The sequence below is a fragment of the Podarcis raffonei genome, chromosome 18, assembly GCF_027172205.1.
Source record: "Podarcis raffonei isolate rPodRaf1 chromosome 18, rPodRaf1.pri, whole genome shotgun sequence".
NCBI lineage: Eukaryota > Metazoa > Chordata > Lepidosauria > Squamata > Lacertidae > Podarcis > Podarcis raffonei.
In genome coordinates, this window is record NC_070619.1 from 11927096 (window position 1) to 11942356 (window position 15261).

At 52.8% G+C, this 15261-nt stretch overlaps 2 protein-coding genes across 2 annotated transcripts in view; one reads left to right on the top strand and one right to left on the bottom strand.

The window, feature by feature from the left end:
* Positions 1-10037, bottom strand: part of MISP (mitotic spindle positioning) — a 52911-nt gene extending 42874 nt beyond the window's left edge. The window contains exons 1-3 of the mRNA XM_053372943.1: positions 9403-10037; positions 3319-5319; positions 2158-2345 (exon numbers count right to left, since the gene is read on the bottom strand). Of these exons, the coding sequence (XP_053228918.1) occupies positions 2158-2345; positions 3319-5191 (2061 nt within the window). The 5' untranslated portion in view covers positions 5192-5319; positions 9403-10037. The remainder of the gene's footprint in view (positions 1-2157; positions 2346-3318; positions 5320-9402) is intronic.
* SIRT6 (sirtuin 6) overlaps positions 1-15261 on the top strand; it is a 245771-nt gene that overhangs the window by 83641 nt on the left and 146869 nt on the right. The window lies entirely within an intron of this gene.

Consider the following 15261-nt stretch of genomic DNA (forward strand, 5'->3'; position numbering starts at 1 on the left):
CTGTGCTGAATCCACTCCCATATGCAAGTTCTTTGTGATCTTGATGGTCTTCTGTCTGGGACCATCAGGGTTGGCATAGCAACTGGGCAGGGCTCCTGTGGATGTACTGGTATGCTCAAGGGATTATGGCTGGCCTGTATCAAACCTTCCCCATTTTGTAGTCCTTCCTTCATGGAGTAAAATAAAAGTGGAACAGTGCAAATCCAATGTATGGTTGATTTTCTATGAATTTATAACAGAAGCGTAGCCTATGTAGTGTGTGAGTGTGAGTATGTGTGAAGTTTGTACAAACTGAATGATTGGGGGGGGTTTCTGCTACAGTAGGAATGGCTGACTGTACGCCCTCCAGTGTTTTGCAAATTAGGAACACAGGAAAAGTGTCTTCTGCTGAGTCACAGCTCTCAGTTCGGTGTCCGCCCCAATTCAGACTTTCCCAGCTCCGACTGGAGACACCGGGCGGATTGAACCAGGCAGCCACCTGAACAGCTGCTCTTTTGTTCATTATCCTGAAGGATAATGCAAGATTCTAGCCCTCTTGATTCTAAACAAAGGCCGGCTTTTAATCGGAAGCTGCCTGGGCCAGGGCTCCATCTAGTTCAGCACCGCCTGCACTGATGGCCAGTGGTGGCACTCTAGGGCAGGCATCCCCCTAATCGGCCGTCCAGATCTTTTGGGACTACGACCAGTGGTCAGGGATGATGGGAATTGTAGTCCCAAAACATCTGGAGGGCTGAGTTTGCCTATGCCTGCTCTGAGCCCAGCTTCGGCTGGGGAGGGTGGGATATAAATAAATTATTATTATTATTATTATTATTATTATTATTATTATTATTATTAAACTGGGGTTTCTTCCCCCAGGGATCAAAACCGGGGAATTTCTGCATGCAAAGCGGACACTTTCCCCTCCGTTGGTTAAAGCGTGGTGCTGATAACAGCAAGGTTGCAGGTTTGATCTCCGTAGAGGACAGCTGTGTATTCATTCCTGCATTGCAGAGGGGCTGGACATCATCATCATCATCATCATCATAATAATAGTAATGATGTTGATGATGATAATATATTTATACCCTGCCATAGCTGTCAACTTAAAGGTAAAGGTACCCCTGCCGGTACGGGCCAGTCTTGCCAGACTCTAGGGTTGTGCGCTCATCTCACAATAGGCCGGGAGCCAGCGCTGTCCGCAGACACTTCCGGGTCACGTGGCCAGCGTGACGAAGCTGCTCTGGCAAGCCAGCGCAGCACACGGAATGCCGTTTACCTTCCCGCTGGTAAGTGGTCCCTATTTATCTACTTCCCGGTAAGCGGTCCCTATTTATCTACTTGCACCCGGGGGTGCTTTCGAACTGCTAGGTTGGCTAGGTTGGCAGGTGCTGGGACCAAACGACGGGAGCGCACCCTGCCGCGGGGATTCGAACCGCCGACCATGTGATCGGCAAGTCCTAGGCGCTGAGGTTTTACCCACAGCGCCACCCGCATCCCTAGCTGTCAACTTACAGATTTGAAAATAAGGGACCAGCAGCCAAAATAAGGGATTTTCAGAGCACAGGTATGTTCGACTTCTGAGCCCCTCCGAGCCAAAGGCAGAAAGCCCAGCCAGCAGCCAAACGAAGCCTCAAGCGGTGGTTCCCACAGCGCAGCAACCCACCAAAGGGGATGCAGCAAGGAAAACCACCGTCCCCTCTCCGCTGGGAAGCGCTGAGCAAAGGCGAGTCCCCAGGCAACGCGGCCAATTTGATTGGCACAAGGCATGCAAGCTCCACCCCCCAGTTGTTCTTAGACTCCTTATTGGGTGAGCAACACAGCCAAGCAACACAGTTGGAGCCTCCCTCCTCCCTGGCCGGCAGGGAGGGAGGGAGGGAGAGGAGCTGCTTCCTTTGAAACCCGGGAAATTTAAGGGACATCATCAATAAATGACAGCAGCAGGACATGGCGCTGGGATAAGGGATTTTCCCGCCAAATAAGGGACGGTTGACAGCTATGTACCCTGCCCATCTGGCTGGGTTTCCCCAGCCACTCTGGGCGGCTTCCAACAAAATATCAAAATACAGTGACAAAATATTAAAATACAGGGTCCCTTCCAACTCTATGATTCTCCTATCTAAGGCAGCGACCTCCGCCCCCAACACCCCGTTGCAGCGGATGCTGGCAAGTCCCTACCGTTCCTCCCTCCCTGTGCCTCTTCGTCTTCTCCTCTTCCGCCGATGGACGCTGCGCTCTCCAGTCCGGTTCCAAGGATGGTTTCCCCGCGTAGGCTTGCCGCGGCAACGGTGAGGGGAACGAGCTCGTGGGGGAATCGGGAGCAGCCGCGGCCGATACGCAGTAGCTGTCAGCAATTCCTGAAGCAGCTGGTGGAGGGAATTAGAAGAGAGAGTTAAAAAAGAAAGAAACCAAGCACAGGGATATTGCAGGGCCTTCTCGGTGGTGGCGTCCACCCTGTGGAATGCCCGCCCATCAGATGTCAAGGAGATGAGTAGCTATGCAACTTTTAGAAGACATCTGAAAGCAGCCCTGTATAGGGAAGTTTGTAATGTTTAATGTTCTATTGTATACCTGAAGGAGCGTCTCCACCCCAGACACTTGGGTCCAGCTCCGAGGGCCTTCTGGCGGTTCCCTCCCTGCGAGAAGCCGTTACAGGGAACCAGGCAGAGGGCCTTCTCGGTGGTGGCGCCTGCCCTGTGGAACGCCCTCCCACAAGATGTCAAGGAAATAAACAACTACCTAACTTTTAGAAAACATCTGAAGGCAGCCCTGTCTAGGGAAGTTTTTAATGTTTGGTGTTTTGTCATGTTTTTAATATTCTGCTGGGAGCCACCCAGAGTGGCTGGGGAGACCCAGCCAGATGGGAGGGGTATAATAAATTATTGTTATTAGTATTAATTAGTTGGCAACTCAATCATGGGTTATTATTATTGCTGAATAAGACGTCCCTATTTTCATCTGAGAAATGTTGGAGGGGATGGAATAGGATGTCCCTATTTTCAGGGGAGAAACGTTGGAGGAGGTGGAATAGGACGTCCCTATTTTCAGAGGAGAAATGTTGAAGGGGATGGAATAGGACGTCCCTCTTTTCATGGGAGAAACGTTGGAGGGGGTGGAATTATGGAACCCCCAAGTCAAGGAGATAAGTAACTAGATAAGTAACTTGTGGCCGCCTTTCCTTATGGTCGCAATTCTGCAAACCTTTCTGTGCTGCCAGATGCCTGGAGCGGAGTTCTAGCTACGGAAAGGCATTGTGTGAATGAAATGACAGCTGTGTTGATGCGATTTGCCATGGCACGTGAACCAACTGGCATCGACCCCCCGCCCTGCGCCTCTCACCTGAGCTCTGCGACGACGTCCGAGAGGGTGCCACCGCCGTCCCAGTTCTCCTGCGCTGCTCCTGAAGCTCCACTTCCCTCTGCAAAGCGTCCTGGATCTCCTGGTCAATCAGGGCCGACATCCGGGGTCTCCGCGTCTTCACGGTGTACAGCTCCTCCCGGGGAGCGGACCCCTCCAGCCTGCCCTCTTTCCCCCGGGAGGTCGGGGGTTCCCGGTCGCCGGCAGACGAGAACTTGAGTTTCCTCACCGGGACGGCGAAATGTCCTTCCCGCAAAACCGCAGGCTCCTCTCCTGAGTCTTCCGGTACCTGAGAGCCGGAGGGATCCACCCGCTGGCCTGTGTCGTTCCGGTCAAAAGGGTGCACATCACCCTTTTGCTTTCTTCCGCTGGCCAAAGAAGGCTGGTAGGCCTCTGAGGTCGACTTCACGTCCTGGCCGGCCGTCCTTCTCCCGGGGTCGCCGTTCTGGGCCTCCTCTGACTCCCCCGGCATCCTTGCCGTCATGGGGGCCGCCTCGTCCTTTTCGAACACTTTCCGGCGTTCCGATAACTCCTGGCAGACCCCCTTGTCGTACGTCCCAGACAGCAGCCTGCCTTCCTTCTGCAGGTCCTCCTCGCGCCTGGTTTCCTGCTCAATCTCCCTCTGCACGAAGAAGGAAACGGTATGTCTCTCTTTTCCTTTCCGGGAGGAAACCGGCGGCGTGTCGTCCGACAGCAACAGAGGCTTGGTTTGGATTTCCACCAGCTCGTCCCGGCTGTTGACCCGCTGGATCCCTCTCTCTTTCCGGTGGGCGTCCTCCCTTTCCATCGACAGACGGATTTCCCGCTCGATGGGTGTCTCGTCCGAGGACCCCAGATCTCCTTCGGCAAGGCCTTGGCCACTGGTCTCCCAATCCAGAGGTCCTCCCGCCTCCTCTTTTATGTAGACCCTTCTTCCATCGGACGCCACGACGCTTGAGTTTTGGGGCATTTCTGCCAGACCGTAATCCCAGCCGCCTCCAGTTGAGTTTTGACAAATAGGGGCTTGCTTGGGAGATGTGGGCTGTGTTCTTTGGAGAACGTGACTATCTGCCCGCTCAGTAGACCAACCAATTCTTCTCTGGCTGTAGACATCAGGAATCTTCTCCCCTTCCATCCCCTGAACGTTTTGCGTTGTCCGCGAGCTGGGCACCGGTTTCCTCGGCCCCAGAAGCATCTTGGGGTTGACCTTCTCCAATTCCAAGAACTGTTGCCGAGCCATGGCAAAATTGATCTTCTCAGTGTCTATGTTTTGAGGGTCGACGGGGCTGCTCTCCCAGCGGGAAGAGGGGTTGTCGAAACAGACCGCGAAGCCGGTGGAATAGCTCCTCGTCCCTGGGCTGGCGGAGGAAGCGATGATGGCCTCCAGCTCCTCCGTGGAGCTCCACTTCTCGGCCATGGTGGTGCTCTTCCTAACCACTTGGCTGCGGATGATCTCCCGCCGTTCCTCCTCCAGCTCCTCGGCTTTCTCCGGCGAGGCCTCCTCGGGACGGATCCTGTACCTCAGCTCCTCTTCGTCTCCGTCGTAAAGCCTCGAAGGCTTCATCTCGCCTTTGTAGGCCCGGATGTCATAGAGCGAGCCGGATTTGACCACCTCCAGCTTGGACTCTCTGTCCGGCGGTGAAGTCCAAAGGTCCTTCCCCCCATTGATGGACTTTGACCCGTTTTCGGGGGGCTCGGCCGTTCCCCACCCATTCCCAGCCCTCTCCTCGCGGTGGTGGCCCAAGTCAAAATACTCGTCGCCCGTCGCCTCTTCAAACTTCAGCTCCACTCGCGAACTGGACCGGGGGCTGCTCGGTTTTTCGTCTTCAGGGTCTGTGCTCGGAGACGAGGTGAAGACAAGCCTACGGATATACATTTCCGTTTTCGAAAGCAGGTACCTCAAAGACTTCCCCTTAGGAGGTGAGAAGATGTTCTCCAGATGCTGGGTTGGGTGTTCCAGTGGTGTTGCGCAGCCTTCACATCAGGAACAGGGCTTTGCGGTCCCTGGGAAGCAAGAGGGGGAGAAATTATATGATGCAGGTGGCACTGTGGATTAAACCACAGAGCCTAGGACTTGCCGATCAGAAGGTCGGCGGTTCGAATCCCCGCCACGGGGTGAGCTCCCGTTGCTCGGTCCCAGCTCCTGCCAACCTAGCAGTTCAAAAGCACACCAGTGCAAGTAGATAAGTAGGTACCGCTCTGGCGGGAAGGTAAACGGCGTTTCCGTGCGCTGCTCTGGTTCGCCAGAAGCGGCTTAGTCCTGCTGGCCACATGACCCGGAAGCTGTACGCCGGCTCCCTCGGCCAGTAAAGAGAGATGAGTGCCGCAACCCCAGAGTCGGCCACAACTGGACCTATTGGTCAGGGGTCCCTTTACCTTTACCTTTATTCTGCTGGGTTAGACTGGCTGCTGATATAGCCCAGTGTTGTCCACTGGCTGGCTGCTACCTTGGAAGGTGACCCGGAAACTGCAACTAATCCAGAATGTGGCAGCCAGACTGGGGACTGGGAGCAGCTGTCAAGACCATATAACACCGGTCCTGAGAGATCTGCATTGGCTCCCAGGACGTTTCCAAGCACAACTCAAAGTGTTGGTGCTGACCTTGAAAGCCCTAAATGGCCCAGTATCCCTGAAGGAGCATCTCCACCCCGGACACCGGGGTCCCTCTCCCGAGGGCCTTCTGGCGGTTCCCTCCCTGTGAGAAGCGAAGTTACAGGGAACCAGGCAGAGGGCCTTTTCGGTGGTGGCGCCCTCCCATCAGATGTCAAGGAAATAAGCAACTATCTGACTTTTAGAAGACATCTGAACGCAGCCCTGTTTTTAATCGTGTTTTTAATATTCTGTTGGGAGCTGCCCACAGTGGCTGGGGAGACCCAACCAGATGGGCAGGGTATAAATAATAAAATATTATTATTATTTCCAGGGTTTCAGACAGAGATATGATTTCCAGAGTGGTTTAGCAATCAATTCCCTCTTTGCAGGCAACTCTTGTAGTTCTGCAAGGGGAACCAGGATCTCCTAACTCTAGGAACCCTTAACAAACGATGCTTCCCAAGTTTTTTTGGGGGGGAGTCACAACAACTTTTTGGAGCCCCTCCCCGCAAGAAAAAAACCCTGTCTACACCCACTGTCCCTTCGAACTCTGCAGTTCTCTGATTCTATTATTCTAAGGCGGACCTTCCTTATATTAGAGGCCATCCCATCAGAATAGCAAAGCACCGATTGCCCTCTGCTGGGAGAAAGGAGAAATTATCACTGAGGACGCCGAAGAATGGATGCTTTTGAATTCTGGTGCTGGAGGAGACTCTTGAGAGTCCCATGGACTGCAAGAAGATCCAACCTCTCCATTCTTCAGGAAATCAGCCCTGAGGGCTCACTGGAAGGACAGATCCTGAAGCTGAGGCTCCAAGACTTTGGTCACCTCAGGAGAAGAGAAGACTCCCTGGAAAAGACCCTGATGTTGGGGAAGATGGAGGGCGCAAGGAGAAGGGGACGACAGAGGACGAGATGGTGGGACAGTGTTCTCAAAGCTACCAGCATGAGTTTGACCAAACTGGGGGAGGCAGTGGAAGACAGGAGGGCCTGGCGTGCTCTGGTCCAGGGGGTCACGAAGAGGCGGACACCACTAAACGACTAAACAACAAAAACAATGCCAGGGAGACGAGATAAAGGTGGTTGGGTCGCTCATAGTTTTGTTCGCAGAACCATAAACCGCCTCCTTAGTGGACTCGCCCCCTGCCTATCTGGTTTTGCAGGAGAGAGAATTAACAGAAAGCCGCAGGTCATAAATGGGAGTTTCGCAAGCTGTAAACGGCAGCAGACGTTGACCCCAGGGGCCGAGGAAACCGGAGCCCAGCTCACGGACAATGCAAAACATTCAGGGGTTGGAAGAGGAGCTGATTCAGGAACTTAAATAATCACTTGGCAATCGGGGAGGGTGGTATTTCGATGGCAGAGCCACCCGCCAGGAACGACATCTTCGCTCCTTTCATCCACGTGGCCCCAGCAGGGCCCTGAAAGATGCCCAGGAAGGGAGATCTGAGAATTAAACCGCGCAGTAGAGTTACCTACTGCGAGCCACTGTTTTCTCCCACCGGGGAGAACAATGCAGCCCTTGTTTCCTTCTCCTCTCACTGTGTCTCTGTGTGTGTCTGAATTAGTTTGCACTTCCAGGGTTTCTCTGTCTGGTGGTGGAGAACACCAGCTCGCTTCCTCGACCTCTTTGGAAAAGCCAAGTGAGTAGATAAAGCAAAAGGTAAAGGGACCCCTGACCATTAGGTCCAGTTGTGGCTGACTCTGGGCTTGCGGCGCTCATCTCCCTTTACTGGCCGAGGGAGCCGGCGTACAGCTTCTGGGTCATGTGGCCAGCAGGACTAAGCCGCTTCTGGCGAACCAGAGCAGCGCACGGAAATGCCGTTTACCTTCCCGCCGGAGCGGTACCTATTTATCTACTTGCACCTTGATGTGCTTTGGAACTGCTAGGTTGGCAGGAGCAGGGACCGAGCAACGGGAGCTCACCCCGTCATTGCGGGGATTTGAACCGCCGACCTTCTGATTGGCCAGCTCTAGGCTCTGTGGTTTAACCCACAGCACCACCAGCGGCCCAAAAGGCGAATGCTATTCCAGGCTGCATTCCAACCCTAAAATGTATTTTAATATTTTGTCGGAAGCCCCCCAGAGTGGCTGGGGAAGCCCAGCCAGATGGGCGGGGTATAAATAATGGTTTATTATTATTATTATTATTATTATTATTATTATTAGCTTCAAGTTCCAAGACAGGAGATCCCGGCTCAACATTAGGAAAAACCTTCGGGCGCTGAGAGCCGCTTGACTGTGCGATGGAGGGAAGGTAAGGTAGCGGGCTCTCCTTCCTTGAAGGTATTTAAGCAGAGGTCGGGTGGCCGTTCCTGCACTGCAAGATGGTTGGGATGGATGACCTCTGGGGGTCCCTCACAACTCTACCATTCTGTGATCTCTTGAGCGCATGCACCTATCTTCCAACAATGTGCTCCAAATCCTCCTGGCCCCCACATAGGTCTCCAAATCCGAGACCGCCGTCAGGTCGGCAGGTCGGATTTTGACAGCGGCGTCACCTGCGAGGCTGGCATTCCACAGCCTCACAACGCCCTGCTGCTGCCGCCGCCCCGGGAAGGACTTTTGACTTCTCGGCTTGAGATAAGGTCCGCGGGGTGGGCAAAGGTCTGGGAGGGGCGACGGGAGAGCAAACCGCCGGTGGAATGAGCACACCTTAAAAGAATTTGTGGAAAGAGACGGACAGGTTCGGGGCGAGGTCAGGAATTCCTGAGTTGGCACAGCACCTCTCTGATTGGCGGGAGGGACTGAAATGGTGAATTGGAAACCTTTAAAGCAGGGGTCGGGGACACGTGGCGCTGTGGGTTAAACCACAGAGCCTAGGACTTGCTGATCAGAAGGTCGGCGGTTCGAATCCCCGCAATGACGGGGTGAGCTCCCGTTGCTCGGTCCCTGCTCCTGCCAACCTAGCAGTTCCAAAGCACACCAGTGCAAGTAGATAAAGAGGTACCGCTCCGGCGGGAAGGTAAACGGCATTTCCGTGCGCTGCTCTGGTTCGCCAGAAGCGGCTTAGTCCTGCTAGCCACATGACCCAGAAGCTGGACGCCGGCTCCCTCAGCCAGTAAAGCGAGATGAGTGGCACAACCCCAGAGTCGGTCACAACTGGACCTAACGGTCAGGGGTCCCTTTACCTTTACCTAAAGCAGGGGTCAGCGAGCTTTTTCAGCCACGGCCGGTCGACTCTCCCTCATACGGGGATCAAACCTGCAACCTTGGGTGCTTTCCATCCTCTAACATGCCAGGGGAGGTGTTCACAAGTGGGCCTTGGCCTCTCTGAGCCGCACACCCAACGCTCTCTCCGGGAGGGCTGGGCACAACCTGCTTGCAAGACCCCTTTTTTAATTAATGCATTTTTTAACTGAGCTGTCGTCAGGCCAGCTGCCCTCTTGACCCTCCCAGAGGCAGCTCTGCCTTCCCTTCAAATCCCACCCAAAGCTCTCCGTCCTGTGGACGGCCGGACCCTGTGCCATCCCTGTGCCCACCGCCGAAACCAACCTGCCGAAACTGAAATCCATTCCTCCTGTCGCAGGCTGAGCAAAGTACGTTCTTCTGTTCCTGAACCCGGAGCAAAGAGCGTTTTCTGCAACAGGCAGAAACCACACGGGGCCTTTTCTCTCTCTCTGTCTTTCCCCTCGTCTCACCCCACAGAGAGGCCTGTTAGGGGGCACCCAAATGCCTGGTTTCGAACGAGGCGCAGGCACACTGGGAGTGCACAGGCTGCACCAGCCTGATAAGAACCTCAAAACTCCCCTCCTCCCCAGAGGAATTCTAGGAACGAGCGGAGGGCAAAATAAACGTCAAGTTTCAAAAACGGTTTCGTGGCTCAATGCCCTTCCTGGGTGCTTCCGCTCCTGCCAGCTTCAGAGAAAGCCACAAATCTGGGATCAATGGCCTGGAAGTCAAGGGTCTCTGGCTTAGCGCACCCTGCGAGCAAAATTGGTTTTTTTCTTTTAAAGTTTGGGGGCAGAGACAGGAGATATGGGGAGGTCACCTACAAGAGAACCGATCCGGAGGAGATTCGGGACCAGACGAAAGAAAGGGGCTTTCTCTGCACCGTGCTAGCCTGCAGAACTCACGGCCACAAGGTTTTAGGTAAAGGGTGAAAGGAAAAGGGCCCCTTGAAAGGTTAAGTCCAGGCAAAGGTGACTCTGGGGTTGCGGCACTCATCTCGCTTTCAGGCCGAGGGAGCCGGCGTTTGCCCGTAGATCCAGGTCATGTGGCCGGCAGGTCTTAACCGCTTCTGGCGCATGGCGGAAACCAGAGCGCATGGAAATGCCGTTTACCTTCCCGCCGCAGCGGTACCTCTTTATCTACTTGCGCTGGCATGCTTTCAAACTGCTAGGTTGGCAGGAGCTGGGAGAGAGCAACGGGAGCCAGGATTTGAACCGCCGACCTCCCAATTGGCAAGCCCAAGAGGCTCAGTGGTTTAGACCACAGCGCCACCAGACGAAAGAAAAAGGTTTTTTTTTGCACCGCGCACCACTAGCCTGCGGAACTCACGGCCACAAGATTTTAGGAGAATACGCAGGAACATAGGAAGCTGCTACATACTGAGCCAGATTCTAAGTGCTAAGGATTACCTGCATTTCATGTGAGCACGTGTTTATATATCACACTCACCCCATGCTACAATGCGATACGATACAATATAATAATCCAACCAGTTTAATTTTAAAAACATTGGAGGGGATGGAATAGGACGTCCCTATTTTCACGGGAGAAACGTTGGAGGGGATGGAATAGGACGTCCCTATTTTCCTGGGAGAAACGTTGGAGGGGATGGAATAGGACGTCCCTATTTTCAGGGGAGAAATGTTGGAGCGGATGGAATAGGACGTCCCTCTTTTCAGGGGAGAAACGTTGGAGGGGATGGAATAGGACGCTCCTATTTTCACAGGAGAAACGTTGGAGGGGATGGAATAGGACGTCCCTATTTTCCTGGGAGAAACGTTGGAAGATACGAAATAGGACGTCCTTATTTTAATTGGGAGAAATGTTGGAGGGGATGGAGTTATGCGGCCCATGCAGCCAAGGAGATAAGTAACTATACACAACCTTTAGAAGACAGCTGAAGGCAGCTCTGAAGGAAGTTTTTTTTTAAGTTTCATGTTTTATTCTGTTTTTATATGTGTTGGAAGCCACCCAGAGTGGCCGGGGCACACCAGTCAAATGGGCCAGGTATAAAAAACAAAATTATTATTATTATTGAATACAATGTCCCTATTTTCATCGGAAGGTATGCCACGATGGCCACAATTTCCATTAAATAATAACGATTTAATCCCTCTTCCCAAAGATCTCTGGGAATCATAGATCCACAAGGAGAATTTGCGTCTTCTTACCACTCCTGTGCGGTTCCGAATCCTCGTTCCCGATCCAGGAAGGTCTCTGGCTACAGGAATGTCTCTCAGGGACGGAGGCAACTCAGCTAGGACTGTTGGGACCCGAAAAACCGCTCTTAAAAGCAGGTCCGAATAACAAAGTCCACGGCTTCTGACGCCAGAGCCACACCCTCGATGTGACCACATTCCCACAGGGCAATAGAAACTGGAGTTTTTTTGCTTTGCATCCCGGCAATTATGGGCTATTATAAATGGGGATTCTCACGGGACGGGCGCCAAACTCCAGCCTTCCCAAGGACAGTTTATTGCCAGTTGGTTCCCCTGCCCTTCTTCTCTTCCAATGGCAACTGGGTGTTGGGGAAGCTGGCATGGAGCGTTCCCTGATCTTACCCATAGGATGATGTCCTTGATTTGGGTAATGTCATACCCTCCAACGTTTCTCCCGTGAAAATAGGGACGTCCTATTCCATCCCCTCCAACGTTTCTCTCCTGAAAATAGGGACATCTTTTTCCATCCCCTCCAATGTTTCTCCCCTGAAAAGAGGGACGTCCTATTCCATCCCCTCCAACATTTCTCTCCTGAGAATAGGGACGTCCTATTCCATCCCCTCCAACGTTTCTCCCGTCAAAATAGGGACGTCCTATTCCATCCTCTCCAACATTTCTAATTTATTTATTTATTTATTGATAATGATGATGATGATGATGATGATGATGATGATAATAATAATAATAATAATAATAATAATAATAATAATAATAATAATATTTATGCCCTGCCCATCTGGCTGGGTTTCCCCAGCTACTCTGGGTGGCTTCCAACAAAAGATTAAAAATACATTTAAAAAATCAGTCATCAAAAACTTCCCAAAACAGTGCTGCCTCCAGATGTCTTCTAAAAGTCAGATAGTTGTTTATTTCATTAACACCTGATGGGAGGGCGTTCCACAGGCGGGCGCCACCACCGAGAAGGCCCTGTGCCTGGTTCCCTGTAGCCTCACTTCTCGCAGGGAGGGAACCGCCAGAAGGCCCTCGGGAGAGGGACCCCGGTGTCCGGGGTGGAGACGCTCCTTCAGGAATACTGGGCAGAGTTTTTGGAAGGTAGGGTGCTCTCTCCCAGCACTGGCGGTATTCGTTACCTGCTTGTCGCTGGTCAGACAGGTTGGTTCAGGTGGAGGAAACAAATTCTTCAAGGAGGCTGGGGAGAGGGGGCAGAACTGGCTCTGCAATCTCCTTGTCTTTGCTGGTTCGGCAGCAAACCAGCCGTTCTTCTGTTGGATTAAACGCCTGCGGAGGCCCTTGGGCAGTCAAAATCTCGCAAATTGCATCCAAACTCATTTTTTATTTATCAGCCAACACTTTTGAGTCTAGTGTCCAGAATTGGCGTCTCTCAACCTGTGGGTCCCCAGATGTTGTTGAACTACAACTCCCATCACCCCTAGCTAGCTAGCTACACACACACACACACACACACACACACACACACACGTAATAAACAAAAACAGATTGAGGCTGAATCCTGACAAGACAGAAGTACTGTTCTTGGGGGACAGGAGGCGGGCAGGTGTGGGGGACTCGCTGGTCCTGAATGGGGTCATTGTGCCCCCAAAGGACCAGGTGTGCAGCCTGGGAGTCATTTTGGACTCACAGCTGTCCATGGAGGCACAGGTCAAATCTGTGTCCAGGGCAGCTGTTTACCAGCTCCATCTGGTACGCAGGATGAGACCCTCCCTGCCCGCTGTCTGTCTCTCCAGAGTGGTGCATGCTCTGGTTATCTCCCGCTTGGACTACTGCCATGCTCTCTACGTGGGGCTACCTTTGAAGGTGACCCGGAAACTACAACTAATCCAGAACTGGTGACTGGGAGCGGCCGCCGAGACCACATAACACTGGTCTTAAAAGACATACATTAGCTCCCAGTACGTTTCCAAGCACAATTCAAAGTGTTGGTGCTGACCTTGAAAGCCCTAAATGGCCCTGTATCCCTGAAGGAGCGTCTCCACCCCGGACACCGGGGTCCCTCTCCCGAGGGTTTTCTGGCGGTTCCCTCACTGCGAGAAGTCAAGTTACAGGGAACCAAGCAGAGGGCCTTCTCGGTGGTGGCCCCCTCCCTGTGGAACACCCTCCCTTCAGATGTCAAAGAGAACAACAACTACCAGACTTTTAGAAGACATCTGAAGGCAGCCCTGTTCAGGGAAGCTTTTAATGTTTGATGTATTAGAGTATTTTAATATTTTTTTTGGAAGCCGCCCAGAGTGGCTGGAGAAGCCCAGCCAGATGGGCGGGGTATAAATAACAAAATATTTTTATTATTATTATAAACAACCCCCCCCCAGTAATTTTAAAGGCCACATATTGTTGAATTAGCCAGAGGCCATGGTTTTTTAAAAGTCTACCTCGCCGGGCTGACAAAGCTAAAAGGAGAAAGCCAGTTTTGGGGGCTGGAATTACAATTTTGGGATTAAATATTCCCCCTTCTTACCTGCACCTTTGGAAGTCTAGCGCCGTACAAAGAAACCGCTGCAGGGGGAGTTTATCTAAGCATCCTTGCTCCGGAACGGCGAGGCAGACTTGGGCCTTGGAAGGAGCTTTGGAAAACAGGAGAAGCCGCCGGGATGGGGAGGAAGAGGAAGCCGAGAGCGGCTGGGAGTACACCTGAACAGGTAGAAGCTACCTTGTCCGTCAACGCACAGCCAAGCCTCCGGGGTAAGAGGCGGTCTGCGAGGAGGGAGAGATCAGCGGCGGGCTTGGAATGTGGAAGCAACCAGGAGTGTCTGCTTTCAGCGCTGCTAAAATCTGAGGGTGTGGAGCGTCCTTCTCAAGGGAGCGAAAGGGACAAGGACTTTGTCATATTGTGACATTTCTCTGCGTCGGAAGTGTGTGTGTGTGTGTGTGTGTGTGTGTGTGTGTGTGTGTGGAATTGCAGGCAGCTGCCCCGCCACCCCGTTCAATTACATCTGTCATCGTCATCTTCTTCTTCTTCTTCTTCAAGAATTTTCCGAAATTTTGTTACCTTTATCTATTGGACACACCAGGGTCCCTCTCCCGAGGGCCTTCTGGCGGTTCCCTCCCTGCGAGAAGTGAGGTTACAGGGAACCAGGCAGAGGGCCTTCTTGGTGGTGGCGCCCACCCTGTGGAACACCCTCCCATCAGATGCCAAGGAGATAAACAACTCCCTGACTTTTAGAAGACATCTGAAGGCAGCCCCATTTTGGGAAGTTTTTAATGTTTGATGTTTTGTCGTGTTTTTAATATTCTGTTGGGAGCCACCCAGAGCGGCTGGGGAAACCCAGCCAGGTGGGCGGGGTATAAATAAGTTGTTGTTGTTGTTGTTGTTACAACAGCTTCCCCAACCGTGGGTTTATCAGCTCACCTGAATGTGTCCATTGTCAGAAGGAAAGGGTCAGGCCTTTCCCTCGCCTCTCTGCACCAGGAGCAAAGCAGAGTTGGGCCATCCCCAGTGGGGATCAGGACAAACTTGGCCACTGAGTGACGCAGGGGTGCAGCAGGCAGACTCCTTTCGCAGGTGGGGCGGATTTAATTCCCCCCGAGCACATTCTTCCAAGACTCACCTCCGGGATCCATGGCCTGGTTTAATCCCTCGACCTTTTTCCGAAGGGATCCTGCTGTTCCGACAACTTGGCTTTATTTTTGGGGAGGCCGGCCAAACCGCTCTGGCGTTTTCTGGGATTTGCTGGGGACAAAGGACCCAAACCCTGGGAGCTAAGCATAAGCTGACTGGGGTGTGTGTGTGTGTGTGTGTGTGTGTGTGTGTGTGTGTGTGCAATCCAGGACATTGTTGGCAACCTCAAACAAAAGGAGGGTGCTGACCGGGCAAAATGCAGAGACCGGAATATTGCTGGCCAGTGTGATTTTGGAGCACCCATGGGTGGGGTGGTCAAGAGCCTCATGCTCTACCGACCAAGCTATCGGTCAGGCTTTGTGGTTTTTCTCCCTCCAGATATACTAAACTGGCAGCGATCTACCCAGTTGTTGAACCTTTTTTGGGGGG